This window comes from Oncorhynchus mykiss, chromosome 2 (assembly GCF_013265735.2).
Source record: "Oncorhynchus mykiss isolate Arlee chromosome 2, USDA_OmykA_1.1, whole genome shotgun sequence".
In the NCBI taxonomy this organism is placed as follows: Eukaryota; Metazoa; Chordata; class Actinopteri; order Salmoniformes; family Salmonidae; genus Oncorhynchus; species Oncorhynchus mykiss.
Genome location: NC_048566.1, coordinates 50,150,021 through 50,174,061, shown reverse-complemented (window position 1 = coordinate 50,174,061; position 24,041 = coordinate 50,150,021). Strand labels below are relative to the sequence as shown.

The window sequence follows — 24,041 nt, the reverse complement described above, 5'->3', positions numbered from 1 at the left end:
CGTCCCGCGCCAGAGCCGCCACCGGACAGACGCCCACCCAGACCCTCCCCTATAGGTCAAGGTTTTGCGGCCGGAGTCCGCACCTTTGGGGGGGGGGTACTGTCACGTTCTGACCTCTATTTCTGTTGTGTTGTATTTATTTAGTATGGTCAGGGCGTGAGTTGGGTGGGCAGTCTATGTTTGTTTTTCTATGTTTTGGGGCATTTCTATGTTTTCGGCCTAGTATGGTTCTCAATCAGAGGCAGGTGTCATTAGTTGTCTCTGATTGAGAATCATACTTAGGTAGCCTGGGTTTCACTGTGTTTGTGGGTGATTGTTCCTGTCACTGTGTTTGGTGTCACAGGATAGGACTGTTTTGCGGTTTCACATTTCTTGTTTTTGTTAGTTTGTTCATGTGTAGTGATTTATTAAAACATGAATAACCACCACGCTGCGCTTTGGTCCGCTTCTCTTCCTCCTACAGACGAACGCCGTTACACCAACTCCATTATACGCTATATCCCAGAACACACAGTTGAATTTGTTTTGGTAAGGAAGAGTGACATAAAATGTACATATATTGCATGTTCCTTCCACAGCAATGGGAATGTGTGCAGTTTATGCTTACTGTACTATGTATCACTATAAAATGTTGCTGTAAAGTAGTTACATAGATACATGTTTTACCTGTACATACTGGTACCGTAAGCTCATTCCTTTGGAATGGTACACAGTACAGCTGTTTCATACTCATCTGGTTTCTATGCAGCACCCTGTCGATGGTTGAGATGCTAACCGTATGGATGTTTTCAAAGACATTGTCTTCTATAATGGTCCTTTGTATTTCCCTGAGTCTCATTGCATTGTTTGCTCGGACGATGGTGCAAATAGCCTCCTCCTGTTGAGGTGTGAAAAGGCGTCCTCTGCCACCGGTTTGGGGTAATCTTGTAGTCCTATGTGGGGAAAAATGCAGTGATGCATCGCACACTTTCACATAGACAAAAACTATGCGAACACACATTTTACTGTAAAACATACAGGTGGGTGCATGTAAGGTGCAGTATGTATCTGTATAGAATATATTTCTGTATGCTGTAAAATACAAGTGGACTACTGTAATATGAAGCATTGTAGGAAGTATACAGTATACTGCTTATATACAGTAACAGTGCACTGTACATTGGTAGACATACATGTTCTCTCTTCGAAAAATTTGAACTATTGAGGACACGGTTGATCTCCCAATATTCGGCTGCACCCTTCGACCCGCCTCAGCCATTGTAAGGCCATGATTGACAACATGGTCTACAATAGTGGCCCTTATGTCATCAGATATGCGCCTATGTCCTCTTCTGCCTCTTCCTCTGTTTTGCCTTCCACCACGCATCCTTGCTCCTCTTCTTCCTCCTCTTGGCTGTTGACCCTGTTCATTTCCTGGTCCATCCATTATTGGAAAATTGCAACTCTGTGTTGTGGTCTGTCTATATATGCTTGCCAATTGATTCTTCATGAGATGCACCTTTGAGCAATTTAGACAACTGGTTGATTGTTGGTTGAACTAACACTTTACATTCCTTCATGAGTGAGGGTCAATTTCACCTGCACGATTCATCAATTCACGTTTTTGTACAAAAGGTCTAATAGAAATGTGTAAAACTATGCTTGACAGTTTATGACATAGTTCAACAATTTTGCGTGTAATGGCTTAAGCAAGGAACTAATGCCTAGATGTTTTGAGGGGTAAGACTATTCAACAGAGAACCATCTACTATATTTTGATCAACATGACATTAGCAATTGATAATGTGGAAAAAAGCTGACACTTGTACATTATCAATTGCAATTTGTTCAAAGGAATAAGTCATTGCTGTAATGATGTGCACAAGTGACTAGATGATTTGGAATTTGTACAAGTAGTATCAAGAATTGCACTTTTTATCTAAGAAATGCACCAAAGCGACTGAGAAAAACTGTAACAAGTCCAATACAGCAAATGAAAGATAAACATCTTGTTCATCTACCCATCATGTCCGATTTTTAAAATGTTTTACAGCGAAAACACAACATATATTTATGTTAGACCACCACCAAATAAAAAAAAACACAGCCATTTTTCCCAGCCAAAGATAGAGTCACAAAAGCAGGATTAGAGATAAAATGAATCACTAACCTTTTGAAAATCTTAATCAGATGACACTCATATGACATGTTACACAATACATTTATGTTTTGTTCGATAATATGCATATTTATATCCACAAATCTCGGTTTACATTGTTGGGGATGAATCAGAATAGTTGGGTAACATAGATAAGATGTTTTATTTTCATTATATGCTTGTGAGTTACTTCTCATTTAGAATGTATCTTGTTGTACTATAGTGGTGGCCATTTGCAGTTATCCTTTCTCTGTCCTGGGTTCAGTTACTTGGGCCGCAGAGAGGAGAGAGGTCAAGCTTGTCTTCATATGTAAACATATATTTTAAACCATGTGAAGGGATGATTGAGGGGGAACCAATTATCTCTTGGCTCCACAATGTCTGTGTGCCAGTCACCGTGTCTCTGTGATCTTGTCCGGGAGGGGTGTATTTGATATATGCTAGTGAATGAGGTTTTGTTTTGTGGTCCTGAGTGGTACCAAGAGCGAGATAAGAACATAGTTTAGGAGACAAAGCTGAACGATAATTTATTGCCAATGCTGTCTGGCTATGTGTGTCTTTGCTATAAAGGATCTCAGTTAAGTGTAAGCACTCTCAGAGAATTCATTTATAGACACCGAATTGATCTGAGAGTCACAGGGTTGTGATGGAGCTCATATAATTAAAGATGGACTTTATGATAACTCTGACTTGTGTGTGGTTTGCTCTCTCATGATTTGGTAATACAGGAAATTTCCATTACAACATTGACGCCATGTTCAGAAATGCCTCCAAAATATCCGGAGGACTTATAGAAAGCAACAGAAATACTCATCATAAACTTTGACTAAAGATACATGTTCTACATATAATTAAAGATACACTGGTTCTTAATGCAACCGCTGTGTCAGATTTTTTTTTAAACGTTACGAAAAAATCCGACCATGCAATAATCTGAGACAGCGCTCAGACGTAAATATATTTCTCCGCCATGTTGGAGTCAACAGAAATACGAAATTACATCATAAATATTCCCTTACCTTTGATGATCTTTCATCAGAATGCAGTGCAAGGAGTCCTAGTTCCACAATAAATCGTTGTTTTGTTCCATAATGTCCAATACTAGTGTCCAATTAGCTGCATTTGCTAGCACTTTCAGCTCACGTGCCCAAAAGCTGACGCTGGTCCAGGAGAACTCGGACAAAAACTTCTAAAAGGTATATTCCAGGTCGAATAAACTGGTCAAACTAAGTAGAGAATCAATCTTCAGGATGTTATTTTCATATATATCCAATAACGTTCCAACCGGATCATACGTTTTCATCTGCAGCCAAATGGAACGATGGTGATATCAACAGACAAATGCGCCACAGGGAAATTGCATTCTGCCAAGACAGTGACTATTTCCCCTCCCATTCGGTCAAAGTTCACACCAGAAGCTCCATTCCACGTTCTACTTAATGAGGACATCTAGTGGAAGGCGTAGGAAGTGCTACCAGATCCATATCTTATTTGTAAGTGAATAGGCGATGACTTGAAATTAGACATGTATTCAGAATTTCACTTCCTGTTTGGAAGATTGCCTGCCCTATGAGTTCTGTTATACTCACAGACATAATTCAAACAGAAACTTCAGAGTGTTTTCTATCCAATAGTAATAATAATATGCATATATTAGTAATCTAGGACAGAGTAGGATGCAGTTCACTATGGGCACGCAATTCATCCAAAGTGAAAATACTGCCCCCTATCCCCAACAAGTTAAGACGGAGAATAGTATGTTCATTACCGGAGATAAATAACGAAATGCACGCCGTCATCCACGCGCGCCACTAGAGTCAAAATGAGAGCCACCTAGAAAAACTACAAATTCTAGCTATTTAAAAAAAAACAAGCCTGAAACACTTTCGAAAGCCTGTTGACATCTAGTGGAAGCCATAGGAACTGCAATCTGGGAGGTATTCTTTTTTCCATAGACAGGCATTTTTAATGGTGGTCACCTCAACAAAAAAACTATTCCGGATGGATTCTCATCGGGTTTTCGCCTACCATATCAGTGCTGTTATACTCACAGACATTATGTTAACAGTTTTGGAAACTTCAGAGTGGTTTCTATCCAATACTACCAATTATATGCATATCCTAGTTTCTGGGCCTGAGTAACAGGCACGTCAGTCATCCGAATTTCCAAACACTGCCCCCGGCCCTCAAGAAGCTAACTGACCTAAGACAGGGAATTTTTACTAGGATTAAATGTCAGAAATTGTGAAAAACTGAGTTTGGCTAAGGTGTATGCAAACGTCCTACTTCAACTGTATCTCCCTGGCATATTACATAATATATGTAGCAGCATAGAAGACATTTTTGGAATCACCCTGTTGTGCTGCGCTCAATTGAACAGGAAAGTGGTGCGGCGGTCCTTGTGGGCAAATTTTGTCATTAGTCTGGCATTTATGGTGCTTTCAAGACAACTGGGAACAAGGTTGAATCATGAAGTCAGTGATCTTCTAGTCGGAGCTCTAGAAAGAGGCCCTAGTTCCCGACTTGGAATCCCTAGTTGTATGACCGTTCAAAACGTATTTTCCTAGTCGGAGCTAGTTTTTTTCAGAGTTCGCCGTTGTCTTGAATGCGTCAGAAGTCATGCTGTATTGACAACATGGCCAATGTATTCAACCTTTTCTTGCCCATGGTGTTGAATGTTTATCCTTTTAAGCTTGGATAAGCGACCCTTAAACACAGACTTGGACCACACACCCACTCCATTGAATAGCAGGCCAAACCATTCATTGTTGAATTTGCGATTTCCAACTTGTTGTGTAATGTTTATGTCCAATGGCCGATGGACACTGATACATTTTATCTTTAATGTATTGGCATATGACAAGGATTGAAAAGGAATTGACATTAGATTATCGACTTGATGCATGATGATGACTGCTTGTCAAGCTTGCTAGCTAAGATTTTGAAAGTATGATGTTGACATTATCAGTCCAAGCAAAGCTACTGTAAATATAATGTGATTTGACATCATTTTATCTGTGTCCAATGACCGTAAGCCTTCTTGGATGGGCACTTCTAATGTAACTCTATGGCAGCACCCAAAGGGCTTGAACTTTCGAGCTCTACCCATATATTTTGCGGTGATGCACAGTGGTGCCCCTATGAGTGACACAACACTGAGCCAATCACTGCGCAGCTAGAGAACATTACCAACCCCTGGACCATGTTTGTATTCCGCATTATTAACTGAATTTTTAAAATTTTTGTTTACATTGTTTGCAAACTGATATGTGACACGTATTAATGCCAAAATATCATGCAAAACAGGCAATCCCTCCCCCCCCACAAAAATGAATAAGATATATTATTAGAACTAAGTGAATGATATCTGTCAGGGGACTGGCCCCGGGGGTGAAATGTGTATTTGTGTCTCATGTCTCAATGAATTCTGTGTGAGCTGAGTTTTTCTATCAATAACTTTATTTAGGGGTTCTGTCCACAACCGCCCGTCGATCTACAGGCACTGACAGGAGAAGCCCTTGAAAAGTTTGAGAGTGTAACAGCTGGGGCGGCAGGGTAGCCTAGTGGTTGGAGTGTTAGAGTGTTGGACTAGTAACTAAAAGGTTGCAAATTCAAATCCCCAAGGTACAAATCTGTCATTCTGCCCCTGAACAGGAAGTTAACCCACTGTTCCTAGGCCATCATTCTTAACTGACTTGCCAAGTTAAATAAAGGTCAAATATATATTGTTAAATGGCTAAGGGCTGTTCATTGATGCCCCGGGACACTGAGATTTCCTCAAACATGATATGTGTACCTCTCGTGCTGGCTGTGCTGTGATCGTTGCTGGTGGTGTGGATGTAAATACCTAGATTGATTTATAATGTTTTGTAGGGATTCTGTGTGATGTGAAGATATGAAAGGAGAGAGTACTGTTACCAAATATGCTGTATGAATAGTAGAGATTTGATCAAGTAACAATGGTAAGAAATATATAATAATATACAACATGTATACCCACACCACATAGTAAATGGTGTAGAAAGTATTCTGAGAAATGTTCAGTCCTTTCATGGATTATTTGATAAAAGATAGTGTTAACGCATTGTATGAAAGTGAATGAAAATCTAAATGGTCTGAGAAATAAAGTCTCAGACAAAGATTGGCACATGTCCACTTTTGGTAAAAGTACAGGACCTGACTTACCCCAAACCAATAACACCATAAATGCTCATGGGGTTTCCTTCACCCCACCACATTTTGAAACAAAACCCATGCCCTGTTAATTAAATAGAACCAACATATAGAGACTTGTTAACTAAACTTAAAGATGGTGGTGGCTTAGGTGAGAGATAAAAAAACATTATCACATTAACATAAGTATACTCTGTCAGAGTGACCATTGAGTTCTTGGTCACCTCCCTGACCAATGCCCTTCTCCCCAGATCTAGGAAGAGCCTTGGTGGTTCCAAACTTCTTCCATTTAAGAATGATAGAGGTGTTCTTGGGGACCTTCAATACTGCAGAAATGTTTTGGTACCCTTCCTCAGATCCGTGCCTCAACACAATTCTGTCTCGGAGTTCTACGGACAATTCCTTCGACCTCATAGCTTGGTTTTTATTTATTTAACCAGGCAAGTCAGTTAAGAACAAATTCTTATTTTCAATGAAGGCCTAGGAACAGGGGCAATGACTGCCTGTTCAGGGGCAGAACGACAGCTCGGGGATTTGAACTTGCAACCTTCCGGTTACTAGTCCAACACTCTAACCACTAGGCTACCCTGCCGCAGACATGCACAGTCAAATGCGGGACAGGTGTTTGCCTTTCCAAATCATGTCCAATATTTGGAAAGGCACACACCTGAAACATCTCAAGAATGATCAATGGAAGAATGATCAATGGAAACAGGATGCACCTGAGCTCAATTTCGAGTCTGAATCAGTAATTTGTTCTTTATCTAAAAACCTGATTTCTCTTTGTCATTATGGGGTATTATGTGTAGATTGCTGAATTATAATTTGTTTAATCCATTTTAGAATAAGGCTGTAACATAACAAAATGTGGAAAAAGTCAAAGGGTCTGAATAGTTTCCGACAGCATTGTATGTGTAAATGTATGAAGAGAGGGTCTTAAGTTAAAAAATTCTACTGCAATGGTTTTATAGGTAAAAGCTATATAAACAATGTGAGTCTACAGATCCCTTGTGTATTTTAGATTGTCCAACCCAGAGTAAAGGGTTTGAAAGGATGAAATGTCTGGTTTTATGTGTTGATTTCACTAACTGTAATAGAAGTATAGAACCCCCTTTTAATAGAAGCTATAATCTTATGCTTACCTTAAAATTGTATCAGATTGTATCAGTAACTATCAGATTGATAAGAGGAGGGTATGTGAAGTAAAATTGTATATTTGTGCTTTTCTATTAACCAATTCGACTGGGTTCATGCAAGTGACTGATTGATTGTGCCTGGGAGGAATCCTCACTATCAGTACAAGCAATTTGGCAGTATGCACAGAATATTACTCTGAGAAGTGAAAGGGGTATCTCAGTTTCAAGGTTTCAGCTTGGAGAGAAGAAGACTCGTAAGGTATTGGTCAGTCAAATGCATTAACCAAACATTAATGATGAATAAATTATGAATAATGAATAATGTAAATCATGCAAATATAACTTGTCTGTGTAAGCAGTATGTAAGAGAACTAACGGGACTGCCCTGGTAGAGCTCCAGACCGACGTGCACTATGGTGCATTGAGTTTGTTGGAACCTCTCCAGTTAACATAAAATAATGATTCATTTAATATTGACTTCAGCTGTCCCTGGTGGTAATTTCCATGACAAGCATTATTGAGGTCGGGCACTGATGTTGGGCGATTAGGCCTGGCTCGCAGTTGGCGTTGCGCATGGTGATCTTAGGCTTGTGTATGGCTGCTTGGTCATGGAAACGCATTTCATGAAGCTCCCGACGATGTTGTTGTGCTGACGTTGCTTTCAGAGGAAGTTTGGAACTCGGTAGTGAGTATTGCAACCGAGGACAGACTATTTTTACACGCTACTCGCTTCAGCACTCGGGGTCCCGTTCTGTGAGCATGTGTGGCCTACCACTTTGACATTTTCACTTCACAATAATAGCACTTACAATTGACCGGGGCAGCTCTAGTAGGGCAGACATTTGATGAACTCACTTGTTGGAAAGGTGACATCCTATGACATTGCCACGTTGAAAGTAACTGAGGTCTTCAGTAAGGCCATTCTACTGCCAATGTTTGTCTATGGAGATTGCATGGCTGTGTGCCCGATTTTATACACCTGTCAGCAACCGGCGTGCTGAAATAGCCGAATCTACATATTTGAATGGGTGTTCAAATACTTTTGTAAATATAGTGTATATTTGTACAGTAGAGATCATGTCTCATTTGTTTAATTTTGTCAGTGTTAGACTGTTGTACAGTTTTAAACTTTTAATGGTCTTCAATAAATGTGAACGTTAACTGTGTACCTACCCTTTTTACAGTTTGTTTGTTGAAGGCTATGTGAAGTGGATAGCGGATGACGCTGAATTTCTGTGGGTGAAAAATGGCGGACGGAAGACAGGGTGGTGCGGCAGGTGCTGCTTCTCATACGAATGCTGTTATTTTGTCGAAAACATCAGGTGTACGCCGACCCCAGCGAAGTAAATCATGCAAAGAGTTAAAGCGCAATGATGTGTTTTATCTCCAGTACTTTGCCATGATTGTCAGTTATGTAGCTGCTCTACTGATAATCTCAGTGTGTCCTTGCTGGGATGACACAATCAATCTACTGTTGGGGAATGCCAACACCAAACACATTGGTTCACCGTTCCACGGGAGAGGACAGCACACAGCATACCATAATGTTCTGAATAATGGCCAAGTCTACCTCGCTCCCTATTCCACTGAACCGCTTAGGCGTAACAAACACAAGTCCAATATTTATCGGAAACTGTTAAACTACCTGTTCACTACCCTCCTGCTCTCCGAGGATATGCAACTCAATCCTGGGCCTAACATCACCGAGCCAGCCTCAACCCTGGGCCTAACATCACTGAGCCAGTCTCAACCCTGGGCCTAACATCACCGAGCCAGCCTCAACCCTGGGCCTAACATCACCGAGCCAGCCTCAACCCTGGGCCTAACATCACCGAGCCAGCCTCAACCCTGGGCCTAACATCACTGAGCCAGTCTCAACCCCGGGCCTAACATCACCGAGCCAGCCTCAACCCTGGGCCTAACATCACCGAGCCAGCCTCAACCCTGGGCCTAACATCACCGAGCCAGCGATACTCACCGGAGTGGAAAGCAGTGGATGACCTCGTCCACTGATCGCCGCCGCTGTGTAAGTGGGTGAGTGCTGTGGTCCCATGGTTTCTCTCGACTCACCCGGCTCCAGGATAGATTTTGACTCTTCAAACACACCCAAGTCGCTATATGCGATCCCTGTCTCTGCTTCTGGTACGCAAGCTGTTTAAATTAGTTCCCCGCATCCAGTGCAGGCGGGAGGGATTGTTAATTGCGCTACCGAACTGCCCCTAATCAAAACGAAACATCCTAAACCTAGCCATCAGAAAACACAGAAAATGTAACTTTTTTCAATGTGTCAATCACTCTCGAGTCATCTGGTACCCACGAGCTAAGCCCAAGGGACTACTAGGGGGGCACTTGAACATTCGTAGTGTCATTCCAAAAAGTGATCAAATCCAACCTTGACTTCCTCTGCCTCTCAGAGACATGGCTCCATAAAAACTCTCTATATGCTGCTTTGATTGTGCCTGGCTACAATGTTCTCAGGAGAGACAGGATTGAAGGAAGAGGAGGGGGTGTGATGATTTACATTACAGGACATATCCGATGCAAACAAATTGAGTGGTCATGTGATAATGAACTAGAATGTATTGGCCTGAACATTACACTGTCTCCCCAAATGTCTTTTACCCTTATTGGAATGTATAGGCCACCTTCCACCAAAAGTGTGTTTTTTGATCAGTTTAATAACATGCTTAGGGAATGTGATTTTGGGAAAGAGGTCATCTTAATGGGAGATTTTAATATTAATTATGAAGACAAGTCTTGTCGGAAAACCCTCAAATGGATCACTAATACCTTTGACCTTACACAGCTAGTTAAAGGGCCAACCAGGGTGACTTGTTGCTCTAAAACACAGATTGATTTAGTGTTCAGTAATAAACCAGAGAGATTGACTAAATCATTCAATATGGTTACTGGCCTATCTGATCATAATCTGACACTTATAGCCAGAAAGCTGTCTAAGAGCAGGTTTAACCTCTCTACTGTTAGAAAGCTGGATCAACTAAGAATACCTAAGAGTGAATTAAACTATTTTGAAAACGCAATTAAGGGAATTAACTGGAATGACCTCTTGTCCTATACAGACGTGGAAGCTGATAGTCAGGTTTTTCTATCCACAATCCAGACTACAATAAATGGTTTCCTAAAGAAAATCAAATCCAAACCAGGCCAAAAAAGCACTCTTCGTTGGCTGAACGGAGAAATTGAAATTGATGAAAGAAATCAGAGGCCATGGCAAACATTTTTATTAACATAAATTTATCTGGGAGAATCTAAAAAAGTTAACAGGTAAAGACCATAGTAACACTGCAAAAAGACTAGAAATCATGGTGAATAACAATCTAACACAGGATGCAGTCGAAATAGCAATAACCTTCAATTCCTACTTTATTGACTCTGTCAGGGTACTGACACAGAACCCCTCAGCTGGTTTCTTGGGCTCAGTGCTAGTGAATGACACTCAACCTGTCTTCATCATAAGGGAGGTTTCTGAGTCAAAGGTGAACAAGGTGATTAGCTCACTAAAGAACTCTAAAGCCAAATATGTGTTTGGGCTGGACTCTACCTTTCTTAAAAACTACAAAGAGTTACTCATTGCCCCCATTACTAAGGTCACCAACACATCTATTGGTCTCGGGGAGTTTCCAAGGGTATGGAAGTTGGCCATAATAACGGCCATCTTTAAATCGGGCGACCCTGCTGACGTGAGTAACTACAGGCCCATTAGTATACTACCTGTGGTGTCAAAGGTTGTTGAAAAGTGTGTAGCAGAACAACTGATTGCCCACCTCAAAAACAGCCCCTTCACATTACACTCCATGCAGTTTGGCTTCAGGGCGAAACACTCCACAGAAACGGCCAACTGCTTTCTTCTGGAAAATGTGAAGTCCAAGATGGACAAAGGGGGAGTTGTTGGGGCTGTGTTTCTGGACCTAAGGAAGGCTTTTGATACCGTTAACCATGAGATTCTCATCACAAATTTATCCAAGTTAAACTTTTCCCCCCGATGCCTTGAGATGGATGAAATCATACCTTGAAGGCAGAACTCAGGCAGAAAGTTTGTCAGAGTGAGCAATGAGCTGTCGCCCACTCTTAGCTATGATGTGGGCGTGCCCCAAGGGTCAATACTGGTGCCCCTCCTGTTCAGCCTGTATATTAATGATCTGCCCTCTGTCTGTACTGGGTCTGAAGTTCAAATGTATGCAGATGATAGTGATATATGTGCATGCAAAGAGCAAACAACAAGCTGCACAAGAACTCACTACTGTAATGGTCCAGGTTACAAAGTGGCTCAGTTACTCGTGTTTGCATCTCAATGTGAAATAAAACTGTTTGCATGTTCTTCACAAAGAGGGCAACAGATGCTACTGAGCCAGATGTCTATGTGTCAGGGGAGAAGCTACAGGTGGTATCTGATTTTAAGTGCCTTGGCATCATACTTGATTCCAACCTCTCTTTTAAAAAGCACGTGAAAAAGGTAATTCAAATAACCAAATTCAACCTAGCTAATTTCCGATTTATACAACATTGTTTGACTACAGAGGTTATAAAACTGTACTTCAAATCTATGATACTCCCCCACTTAACATACTGCTTGACTAGTTGGGCCTAAGCTTGCTGTACAACATTAAAACCTATTCAGTCTCTACAAATAGGCTCTCAAAGTGCTTGATAGGAAGCCCAATAGCCATCATCACTGTTACATCCTCAGAAAGCATGAGCTCCTGAGTTGGGGAAATCTTGTGCAATACACCGACGCATGTCTTGTATTCAAGATCCTAAATGGCCTGGCTCCCCCTCCACTCAGTATTTTTGTTAAACAGAAAACCCAAACATATGGCAGCAGATCCATAAGGTCTGCCATGAGAGGTGACTGTATAGTTCGCTTAAGGAAAAGCACCTTTAGTAAATCCGCTTTCTCTGTGAGAGCTTCCCATGTCTGGAATACACTGCCATCAGACACACATAACTGCACCACATATCACACTTTCACAAAATGCATGAAGACATGGCTAAAGGTCATTCAGATTTGTGAACATAATCCCTAGCTGTGTATTGCCACTTTCCATGTTGTCTGTAGCTTGTGAGGTGTGGAAACACTTGGTTGCTTTTATGAATTTTGTCTTGCTGCTTTTTGTTCTTTGCTGCTCTGTCTGTATGCAACGTCTTGCTTGTCCTATGTTGCACTGCGTGTGCTCACTGCTCAATGATTATCTACAGTGGGGCAAAAAAGTATTGTCAGCCACCAATTGTGCAAGTTCTCCCACTTAAAAAGATGAGAGAGGCCTGTAATTTTCATCATAGGTACACTTCAACTATGACAGACAAAATGAAATGGAAAAAAAAAATGAAAAAAAATGAAAAAATCCAGAAAATCACATTGTAGGATTTTTAATGAATTTATTAGCAAATTATGGTGGAAAATAAGTATTTGGTCAATAGCAAAAGTTTATCTCAATACTTTGTTATATACCCTTTGTTGGCAATGACAGAGGTCAAACGTTTTCTGTAAGTCTTCACAAGGTTTTCACACACTGTTGCTGGTATTTTGGCCCATTCCTCCATGCAGATCTCCTCTAGAGCAGTGATGTTTTGGGGCTGTTGCTGGGCAACACGGACTTTCAACTCCCTCCAAAAATGTTCTATGGGGTTGAGATCTGGAGACTGGCTTGGCCACTCTTGAAATGCTTCTTACGAAGCCACTCCTTCGTTGCCCGGGCGGTGTGTTTGGGATCATTGTCATGCTGAAAGACCCAGCCACGTTTCATCTTCAATGCCCTTGCTGATGGAAGGAGGTTTTCACTCAAAATCTCACGATACATGGCCCCATTCATTCTTTCCTTTATACGGATCAGTCGTCCCGGTCCCTTTGCAGAACAGAACAGCCCCACGCATGATGTTTCCACCCCCATGCTTCACAGTAGGTATGGTGTTCTTTGGATGCAACTCAGCATTCTTTGTTCTCCAAACACAACGAGTTGAGTTTTTACCAAAAAGTTATATTTTGGTTTCATCTGACTATATGACATTCTCCCAATCTTCTTCTGGATCATCCAAATGCTCTTTAGCAAACTTCAGACGGGCCTGGACATGTACTGGCTTAAGCAGGGGGACACGTCTGGCACTGCAGGATTTGAGTCCCTGGCGGCGTAGTGTGTTACTGATGGTAGGCTCTGTTACTTTGGTCCCAGCTCTCTGCAGGTCATTCACTAGGTCCCCCCGTGTTTTTCTGGGATTTTTGCTCACCGTTCTTTTGATCATTTTGACCCCACGGGGTGAGATCTTGCGTGGAGCCCCAGATCGAGGGAGATTATCAGTAGTCTTGTATGTCTTCCAATTCCTACTAATTGTTCCCACAGTTGATTTTTTCAAACCAAGCTGCTTACCTATTGCAGATTCAGTCTTCCCAACCTGGTGCAGGTCTACAATTTTGTTTATGGTGTCCTTTGACAGCTCTTTGGTCTTGGCCATAGTGGAGTTTGGAGTGTGACTGTTTGAGGTTGTGGACAGGTGTCTTTTATACTGATAACAAGTTCAAACAGGTGCCATTAATACAGGTAACGAGTGGAGGACAGAGGAGCCTCTTAAAGAAGTTACAGGTCTGTGAGATCCAGAAATCTTGCTTGTTTGTAGGTGACCATATACTTATCTTCCACCATAATTTGCAAATAAATTCATTTTTTTTCTCATTTTGTCTGTCATAGTTGAAGTGTATCTATGATTAAAATTACAGGTCTCTCATCTTTTTAAGTGGGAGAACTTGCACAATTGGTGGCTGACTAAATACTTTTTTGCCCCACTGTATATTGTAATTGTTTTTAATAACCTGCCCAGGGACTGCGGTTGAAAATTAGCCGGATGGCTAAAACCGGCACTTTTAGTGAAACGTTGATTAATGTGCACTGTCCCGGTAAAATGTTTTTAAAAAACTCAAACTCAAGTAAAAAAATAAGTTTCCTCGATTATAAACAGTTTGTGGACAGTGTGGGAACTGACCAATGGCAGGTACAAATGGGCGTTGATATCGAGAATTAACAGTCTGCAATTACACCTCATTGCAATATCATGGTCAATATCACAGTTTTTGGTAAGTTCACAGGACTAAATGAGAAGGGGTCCCTTTTCAGGAAACACCCCTTGGACATTTGACCCATTCAAACCCTTCTGTCCTGCTCCAGGTTGGATGAAAGACCTGTACGTCAGAAAATATATTTCCACTGACAGGAAAAGTCTATCAATTCAATAATTAATAAAAGCGGAATAATCACGAGTCAAACACAGCTGTGTGTGATCCATGCATAGACCGTATGGATCCATGTCAGCCAATATTGTTTTTTAAATATTGCTCAGAAATGTATGTTTCAGAGATTCACCATGGAATGCAGCGAACAAAGATCCAAATATAAGCAGTAACACTACATGAGACAACAATCATGAATTAAGGTCAGTAAAATAGTATGATGCCAAGCAATTTATTGGACACTGATCGATTTGATGTCTGACCGACAGAAACCCACCAAAGGCCTTAGCTTACATTTTTCAATGGGCCAGGATGTTGGAGTTACATTGAAGGAAATGGGATAATGTGTACATGGTACATGGTTTAAAGAGAACGGGAGTAAATCAGGCTTGAAAAAGTCCAAGGAAGAAAACATGCTCATGAATAGAAAGATTGATGAAAATAAAACTTAACTTTGCTCTGTGGATGGAGAAGAAGGGTCAAAATCTTACATCTGTATTAACTACACAACATTCAAGTCATTTTTCTGAAATAAGGACTGGTTTCTTCATCGTCTCATAATCAGTATTTCCATAGTCAATAGTTTAAAAGATTTCATATTTCATCAACAACAAAAAAGTGACTAATGCAAGCATACTCTCACATGTTTACACAAACACACAACATGCACTCCCAGAATCCAAGGACTTTAAGGCAAGAGTTTCCATTCAGGAAAAATACAAATAAAAAGTTTGCCCTCTCCACTTTGTTTTCCTTCCTTACACATAGCTTCCTCCTCGGTATTTGTGGCCCCCAGTCTTTGTCCTCACCCTTCTTAAAAAGACTCACACACACCACAGAGCGGGGGAGATGTGAGCAGAGGGGGGGGGGGGGGGGGGGGGGGGGGGGGGGGGGGGGGCAGCAGAGAAGGCATTCTAAAAAGAGGAAGTGGAGCTGCTGAGGCTGGCGCCGATGGCGAATCACCATAGCCGATGCTGATGGAGGTTTCGACTGAGGACGGACCGGACATCTGAGGTGAACCTGAGATTGAGATGAAGATGGAAGAGAAACTGGAGAATTACTATGGAAAACAACAGACTAATGAATTCCCACTAGTCTTGGCCACTCATCACAGGTGTAATATCTAAGAGACATACCTCAGGGCGTCTAGCATGGGTAGCAGGTTAAGAAGAGCTGTGTCGCTTGGGTCGCTGAACCACGATTTGATGGGTATTGCATTGTCTGTGAGGTGAACACACAGATGTTTGACAAGAGGATAAGGAGACAGGACAGATTCACGATGACAGAAGAAAAGCCCCTTTTGAAACTTAGTTTGGAATAATAGTGTGGTAGATAGGAATTATATCTAAAGTGTATTTGGCTGTGTGAGTTGTAGCACAGAGCCTTGTATTCACACACCTTGACTTTTTACACATTGTTATGTTACAAAGTGGGATGTCAACTTATGTCAAAGTGAAAGAAAAATTATAGGATTTTTTTAAACATTTATTTAAAATAAAACACAAATATACAATACATATATAAAGGTATGTGGACACCCCTTCAAATTAGTGGATTTGGCTATTTCAGACATCCGTTTCTGACAGTTCTATAAAATCGAGCACACAGCCATACAATCTCCATAGACAAACATTGGCAGTAGAATGGCCTTACTGAAGAACTCAGTGCCTTTCAACATGGCACCATGATGGATTCCAACAAGTCAGTTCGTCAAATGTCAGCCCTTCTAGAGCTGCCCCGGTCAACTGTAAGTGGTAGGCAACACAAACTCACAGAACAGGACTATTGAGTGCAGAAGCGTGTAGCGTGTAAAAATCATCTGTCCTCGGTTGCAACACTCACTACAGAGTTCCAAACTGCTTCTGGAAGCAACGTCAGCACAATAACTGTTCGTCAGGAGCTTCATGAAATGGGTTTCCATGGCCGAGCAGCCGCACACAAGCCTAAGATCACCATGTGCAATGCCAAGTGTCACCTGGACTGGTGTAAAGCTCGTCGCCATTGGACTCTGGAGAAGTGGAAATACGTTCTCTGGAGTGATGAATCAAGCTTCACCATCTGGCAGTCCGACAGGAGAACACTACCTGCCAAGATACATAGTGCCAACTGTAAAGTTTGGTGGAGGAATAATGGTCTGGGGCTGTTTTTCATGGTTCGGGCTAGGCCCCTTACTTCCAGTGAAGGGAAATCTTAACGATACGACATACATTCTAGATGATTCTGTGCTTCCAACTTTGAGGCAACAGTTTGGGGAAACCCTTTCCTGTTTCAGCATGACAACATCCCCGTGCACAAAGCGAGGTCTATACAGAAATGGTTTGTCGAGATCGGTGTGGAAGAACTTGACTGGCCTGCACAGCGACCTGACCTCAACCATATCGAACACCTTTTTTGGGGATGAATTGGAATGCTGACTGAGAGCCAGACCTAATCACCCAAAATCACTTTTGGCAGCAATTACAGCTGTGATTGTTTTGGGGTAAGTTTCTAAGAGCTTTGCATACCTGGATTGTACAATATTTGCACATGATTATTTGTTAAATTCTTCAAGCTCTGTCAAGTTAGTTGTTAATCATTGCTAGACAGCCATTTTCAAGTCTTGCCATAGATCTTCAAGACGATTTAAGTCAAAACTGTAACTAGACCACTAAGGAACGTTGGATTTCGTCTTTTTGATCCATCCTCCCTTTTCCCCGATCACAGCCATTAAACTCGGTTTTAAAATCACCATTGGCCTCATGGTGAAATCCCTGTGCGGTTTCCTTCCTCTCTGTCAACTGAGTTAAGAAAAACGCCTGTATCTTTGTAGTGACTGGGTGTATTGATACACCATCCAAAGCACAATTGATCACTTCACCATGCTCAAAGGGATATTCCATATTTTTTTAGTTTCACCCATCTACCAATAGGTGCCATTCTTTGTAAGGCATTGGAAACCCTCCCTGATCTTTGTGGTTGAATCTGTGCTTGAAATGTACTTCTTGACTGAGGGACCTTACAGATAATTGTATGTGTGGGATACCGAGATGAGGTAGTCATTCGAAAATAATGTTAAACACTATTATTATACACAGAGTCCATGCAACTTGTTAATCAAATGTTTACTCCTGAACTTATTTAGGCTTGCCATAACAAATGGGTTGAATACTTACTGCCTCAAGACATTTCAGCTTTTCATTTGTTATTCATGTGTAAACATTTCAAAAAACACAATTCCACTTTGAGATTAAGTGGTACTTTGTCTAGATCATTGACACAAAATCTAAATGTAATCTATTTCAAATTCAGTCTGTAACAACAATGTGGGAAAGGTCAAGGGGTTTGAATACTTTCTGAAGGCACTGTACATGTAGTAAATATAACATCATTGCAGTTGCTTACCAGGGTGGCTGCGGTAGGCCCCAGGCGAGTTGTCCAGGATGACTACACTAGATAGATCGTTGTGCACCACAGAAAGATCTTTAATATAACTACCCAGATCCAATGTACAGTGCTAGACAGAGAAAAGAGGAATAAACGAGAGTTGTATATGTTGCAAATGAGTGACAAGTCTATTTGTACATCCTTTCTAGAGATAACCTCTAAATCAGGTGTGTCAAACAAATGTTGAAATGTTGCCCCACGGACCACATTCGGTCTTCATAGCCCTCTATCCATTGCTTTTGAAATTTTCGATGCTTTCGAGTGAAGAGACTATAAATGTAGGTCCAATATCATTTCTACAGTTTCGATTTGGTTTTAGTCATTTCAATGTTGATTGACTGAGGTTTTTTTTATCAAACCACCCGCAGGTTGGATTGAATGGGCTTGCGGGCCGGATCGGGCACGGGCCGCATATTTGACATCCCTGCTCTAAATAATGACAAATAGACATTCAGGGCCAGTTCCCTGGATACATAATTAAAAGTTAATTGAAAGTGCTTAGTCTAGGACTAAGCTTAACCTGTGTCCAGGAAACCAGCCTTTAGAGTATAAGACTGAGCAGGGTGCATAACTGTACAGAGATGAAGTGAACCTGTGTCAGTAGGTTTGTTTACCTGTCTGTAGTATCTTCGTTTCAGGATGTCCCTGTCCTTGTCTAGCTTGTCAGACACAGCTGAGCCATAGATTTCCATACTGGCCGTGAAAACCACCAGCTCATACCACTGACTTACCTAAGAGATAAACAAACAGGCACACAAACAAACAGGCAAGAGAGAACCACCAGACAAATGTGTTCAAAATAAGTACAAGTGATTAATCAATTGCAAATTAATGAACTGTAGTCTACAACCCCAGTTGATAATTGATGCTAGCTCAATGCACTTTTCACACATTTATCCTCATCCCCAAGAGCTACGGTCGAGAGAATAAACAACACAAGACTTAGAATTTCCTTAGCCTCTTGAAAACCTACAAACACATGGAACTAATTTACATAGACAATTAATCCTCAATTTAAAAAAAATATGTATATATATATTAACTAGGCAAGTCGGTTAAGAACAAATTCTTATTTACAATGACGGCCTACACTGGCCAAACCCAGACGACGCTGGGCCAATTGTGCGTCGCCCTATGAGACTCCCAATCACGGTCGATTGTGATACAGTATACAACAATAATTATTTGGATATTGACACAAAAGGCACTATCACTCACCACTTCTAAGAAGAAGTCCACGTGCGGTCTTTTATGTACAAAAAACCTGACAGGATGTTTGTCGATTACCACCTTCACAAGAGAGAGAAATAAATAAATAATGAGGGAGAAAGAGAATAAGAGAGCAGGAAAGGTTAGGAAACATATTCCTGGAGTTAATGAGTGAACGATGAGTATTAGTCGGTCTGGTGTGTGTGTGTGTTGACAAGGTGATGTTAATAAATCAGTCAGACAGTAAACATATAGGCCATTACCTTTAGAATGAAGTCTGGGGGAGTGCCTGGTCTCACTGTGGGTCTCATCACCCCGTCATGGTGGGAGTGAATTAGGGTCTCGTCAAGGTCCAGCACCAGAATCTTCCTCTTAACGGCATCTGATGTGCAAGAGCGCAATCACATTCAACACCAGAGAGAAAAACTAAACAAGTAACCTCAAATGTATCAGTTTCTGCCTAAGCCATAAATCCCTGGTTTCATAGCCAAGGTCCCAGATCTGTTTGTTCCCTCACACCAACTCTTACTGTCAATGTCATGACAGTCATGATAGCGACATTAAGAGTTGTCAAGACAGCACAAAAAGATCTGGAACAAGGCTAAGAACCTTTGACCTTCTTATGAGACATTATTAGTTTGTGGTTGCCATGGCACCATGAAGTAGACTAGGCAGAGAGCTCCTCTAAAGATGTTTTATATTTTATTGTTTGTGTTTTCTTTATTTGATTTTATATTGGATTTTGTTAGCCTAGTAAGTTTTGATTATTTATATACCGATTCAACTGTGTTATGACACCGGCAAGAGTTCGTTTTGCCCAGAGGCTAACTAGCTTTCATTTGATTTGAAACTGGAGATAGCATAGGCTTGGACATCACAGAGGCTTGTTGTAGTGGATCTCTCACTCCAAGGAGGACTATCCCAATAATTGGCGCCCTATAGAAATCTAGAGGATACCGGCTTCACACAGGTGGGTGCAACATGTTGTTTGAGGAGTATCTACCCACTGAGTCTGCAGAGAAGCTGGGGATTGCAAGGGCTGGCCTGATGATCCGGACCTGTCTTACTTTTTTCATCCAAAGAACTACATTAAAAAATATTTGTATTTCACCTTTATTTAACTAGGCAAGTCGGTTAAGAACAAATTCTTATTTACAATGACGGCCTACCCCGGCCAAACCCGGACGACGCTGGGCCAATTGTGTGCCGCCCTATGGAACTCCCAATCACAGCCTGATGTGACTTTTGTTTTTAAGCATCTTTGAGATTATCTGTATAATGAAAAGCTCTATATAAAATAAATATATTATTATTATAGCATTGTTGAAAATAAACAGGATACTTACTGAGTCGGTTTATGAACACAGGCGACAGAGGTAATGTGTCATAACGCACTGTTTGGTACTGGATTACCTGCACAGGAAGAGATGAGCAACTGTCAAAATTGAGAACCTGAAGAATGACAAATTCCAAAAAGTTGTTCTTATAAACACAATAAGGTTAGGCCATTTGTTAGATACATTGTAGAGCAATAGCAGTGTGCCGGAGTTGTCAAATATTGATTTTTTTTTTTACTATGCACCTGGAATTACATAAGAATTCAATGGGTTCCAGACATATGTGAAATTACATTCCAATGACACCAACACAGTTTGGCACTGCTCTATTTCTTTCAAATACTCCTCCAACATAGATACATACAGTGGTTCTCCTCCAGGAATCACACTTCAATTTGCCCTCTGCACCAGGGCTATATTTAACACACATATGCAAGCACACATGTACACACATCCTCAGCTGTCCAGGACTGTCAAACAGACGCAACAGGGTAGTTAAGGCAGGCAGCCTTGTGAGACCTTTGTGCACACACACAGATAGAGTAGGATACTTTCGCTTGTACTGTAGAGCTGATAAAAACAAAAAACCTGCTCAGTCACCACGCTTTATTGACAGAATATCCAGCGTACCATGCTGTGTGAATACGGTGTGAAGTCAGTAGTATGCAAGCTATTGCCTTCTCCTTTTCCTACTACAGTGGATTGGTTCGGTTCTGCAGCAAAAAGTTGTTATAGAACCAGCTGAACAATGGAGTGAGTGGCTAATAGGGCTTACCACGCTGATTATAGTTGGCTGGTTGAAGAAAATACCCCACTTAGTCAAGTGGTTACATAAAACAGGGAAAGGTCATCCAAATGGGTTGTTTGTCTGAAGAGCCATTATCCCATCTGAACAGATGGGAAGATCTAGGTTACACTACAGAGAGTCAACAGAGTGGGGTTGTTTGTCTGAAGAGCCATTATCCCATCTGAACAGATGGGAAGCTCTAGGTTACACTAAAGAAAGTCAACAGAGTGGGGTTGTTTGTCTGAAGAGCCATTATCCCATCTGAACAGATGGGAAGCTCTAGGTTACACTACAGAGAGTCAACAGAGTGGGGTTGTTTGTCTGAAGAGCCATTATCCCATCTGAACAGATGGGAAGCTCTAGGTTACACTAAAGAGAGTCAACAGAGTGGGGTTGTTTGTCTGAAGAGCCATTATCCCATCTGAACAGATGGGAAGCTCTAGGTTACACTACAGAGAGTCAACAGAGTGGGGTTGTTTGTCTGAAGAGCCATTATCCCATCTGAACAGATGGGAAGCTCTAGGTTACACTACAGAGAGTCAACAGAGAGGAAATATACAACCATCTATCCAGCAAGGATTTCTACTAGACAATTTTTTATTTTACCTTTATTTAACTAGGCAAGTCAGTTAAGAACAAATTCTCATTTTCAATGACAGTGGTTTAACTGCCTGTTCAGGGGCAGAACGACAGATTTGCACCATGTCAGCTTGGGGGTTTAAACTTGCAACCTTCCAGTTACTAGTCCAAAGCTCTAACCACTAGGCTACCCTGCCACCCCTGAAACCTGCAATACACTGTCAGCTAAACTGGCAATAAAATATTTGAAGAAAAATGATAATCATATTTTATGAGAGAACTTGGTTTAGGTCTTGTAAAAGACAGCATTTGTACTTTTTTGTAAAAAATTATGTCAGATTCAGATGTTTTGGTTTATCCACTGCTCTTCCCTTTCTTATTTTCAAGTATGAAGAAATGGTACTATTTCAGAGTGTGTATAGAGTTCCCAGCTCTGCTTAGTTACACCTGAAACATCTAATCCGTATCCAAAGTCCCAAGTCCAATCATCACCATGTTCATACAGTGTCATAAACACTGTCCACAACACTGTCCATGACAGGCGATAGAGGACAGCTTCTTCCTGTGCATTGCATTCTCTCTCTCTATATATATATATATATATATATATATATATATATATATATATATATATATGTGTGTGTGTGTGTGTGTGAGCTTCAGATGGACTGTCTCAAGAGCATTGGCAAGTCCAAATGGGCCAAGTGTGTGCTATTAGTTTATCCAACTATCATTATCCGAGTGATATTGATTAGGGAAATCCCATAGTAGGAGGCCAATGTATTACAAATACATTTCTAGAATACTCACCGTCCTTAAATGTTTCCTGAGTATGTACAGAATAAACCCCCATATTCTAGACGTCACTCCGAGGAAAGTGCGAATGCCAAGTAAACACTGACGGGTCTTCAGCATTTCGACAGTCACTCAAACAGTATTCTCGGCACAAATAGCGGTACAGCCCGAGAGACTCCGGTTGAGTCGGGTCCCCAGCCTCTTCCCTCCAGAACCTGCAGCTGCAGGTCAAGTAGACACCGGCCAATAGCAATCGTGTGCTCAGTTCAAATCCTACTTTCGCCACACTCGATTGAAAATGAATGAAGAAAAACCCCTTTTAAAAAGTAGCTAAACCGTCATTAAAAATGAAAGCGATGAATCCAGGCGAGTAGCAACTAGCATTCGCTGGTTCTCGGTCGCTAGTTTAGCTAGCCCTTGTAAGCTAGAAAAGTGTATAAAAGGAAACGTCCTTATAAAATACCAACGATACAATTCTAACTTTACTTAGTTAGGTTGACAAATTGAAGTTGGTTGACGAAATATGCCAAAGTCCCAACTAGACGCCGTCAACACATACTTCAAACAAATCCGGAACTGGACAGCACGCCGCCATAACTACGTGGTTTCAACTAGGCGGTATACATGCCACGTTTACGTGCTATTCAGAACTAGGAAACTAGAAAATGCCAACTTGCTAACTGAGTGAATGCGGCACGTGTATAACTATAAACTATTGCAAGTCGGACATTTCAGAGTTCCCTAGTTCCGACCAGAAAATGAATGCAGCAACAGTTACGACCGGAAGTGACCTTTTCGTAGCCGGTTGAGAGAAGCTCGTGAGGCATTTAAGCCCTGAACATCGCCTGACAGGCAGCCATGTATCCCAGGCTGCGTACAGCCCCAAGACCAGAGTCAATTGCATGCAACGAACAACGAGCCATAGAGCCACATTCAAACAGAGACAGAAAGCTGAAGCCTAGGGGATGGATCGAAATGTACACAATGGGTACCTGAAGGAAAATGGGGTGGGTCATACTTTTTCAATTTTAGTTTAAGGGAGTTTTTATTTTTTATTCATCTAGTCCAGGGGAGGGTCATGCAATTTGTAATTTATGAAACGTCAATATTTCTTAGTGTTTTAGAATTAGTTCTCATTTCTGATTCTGCTGGGCACACAATATCAAGTACAATTATCGTCTATTAATTAAGTGTTGTCTCAATCTAATGATCCATAGCCTAAAGTCTA

General features: G+C 41.3%; 1 protein-coding gene across 1 annotated transcript; it reads right to left on the bottom strand.

Annotated features, from left to right (window-relative positions):
* Window positions 1–14,890: 14,890 nt before the first annotated feature.
* LOC110491039 (CTD nuclear envelope phosphatase 1A) lies at window positions 14,891–23,601 on the bottom strand. Its single transcript, XM_021564382.2, has 8 exons — window positions 22,829–23,601; window positions 20,662–20,728; window positions 19,579–19,697; window positions 19,325–19,396; window positions 18,721–18,837; window positions 18,065–18,176; window positions 15,820–15,904; window positions 14,891–15,703 (listed from the first exon to the last, which is right to left on the bottom strand). The coding sequence occupies exons 1-8, from the start codon at window positions 22,931–22,933 to the stop codon at window positions 15,643–15,645; spliced, it is 738 nt and encodes a 245-aa protein (XP_021420057.1). The 5' UTR covers window positions 22,934–23,601; the 3' UTR covers window positions 14,891–15,642.
* Between the last annotated feature and the right edge of the window lie 440 nt (window positions 23,602–24,041).

What these genes read in the sequence shown, in the direction of transcription:
- LOC110491039 (XM_021564382.2), bottom strand. Translation starts at nt 22,933, where the DNA reads ATGCTGAAGACCCGTCAGTGTTTACTTGGCATTCGCACTTTCCTCGGA. An exon ending in TGGACTTCTTCTTAGAAGTG is followed by an intron (nt 18,838 to 19,324) that starts GTGAGTGATAGT and finishes TTTATCTCTTAG; the next exon opens with GTAAGTCAGTGGTATGAGCT. An exon ending in CCCATGCTAGACGCCCTGAG is followed by an intron (nt 15,704 to 15,819) that starts GTATGTCTCTTA and finishes TCTCAATCTCAG; the next exon opens with GTTCACCTCAGATGTCCGGT.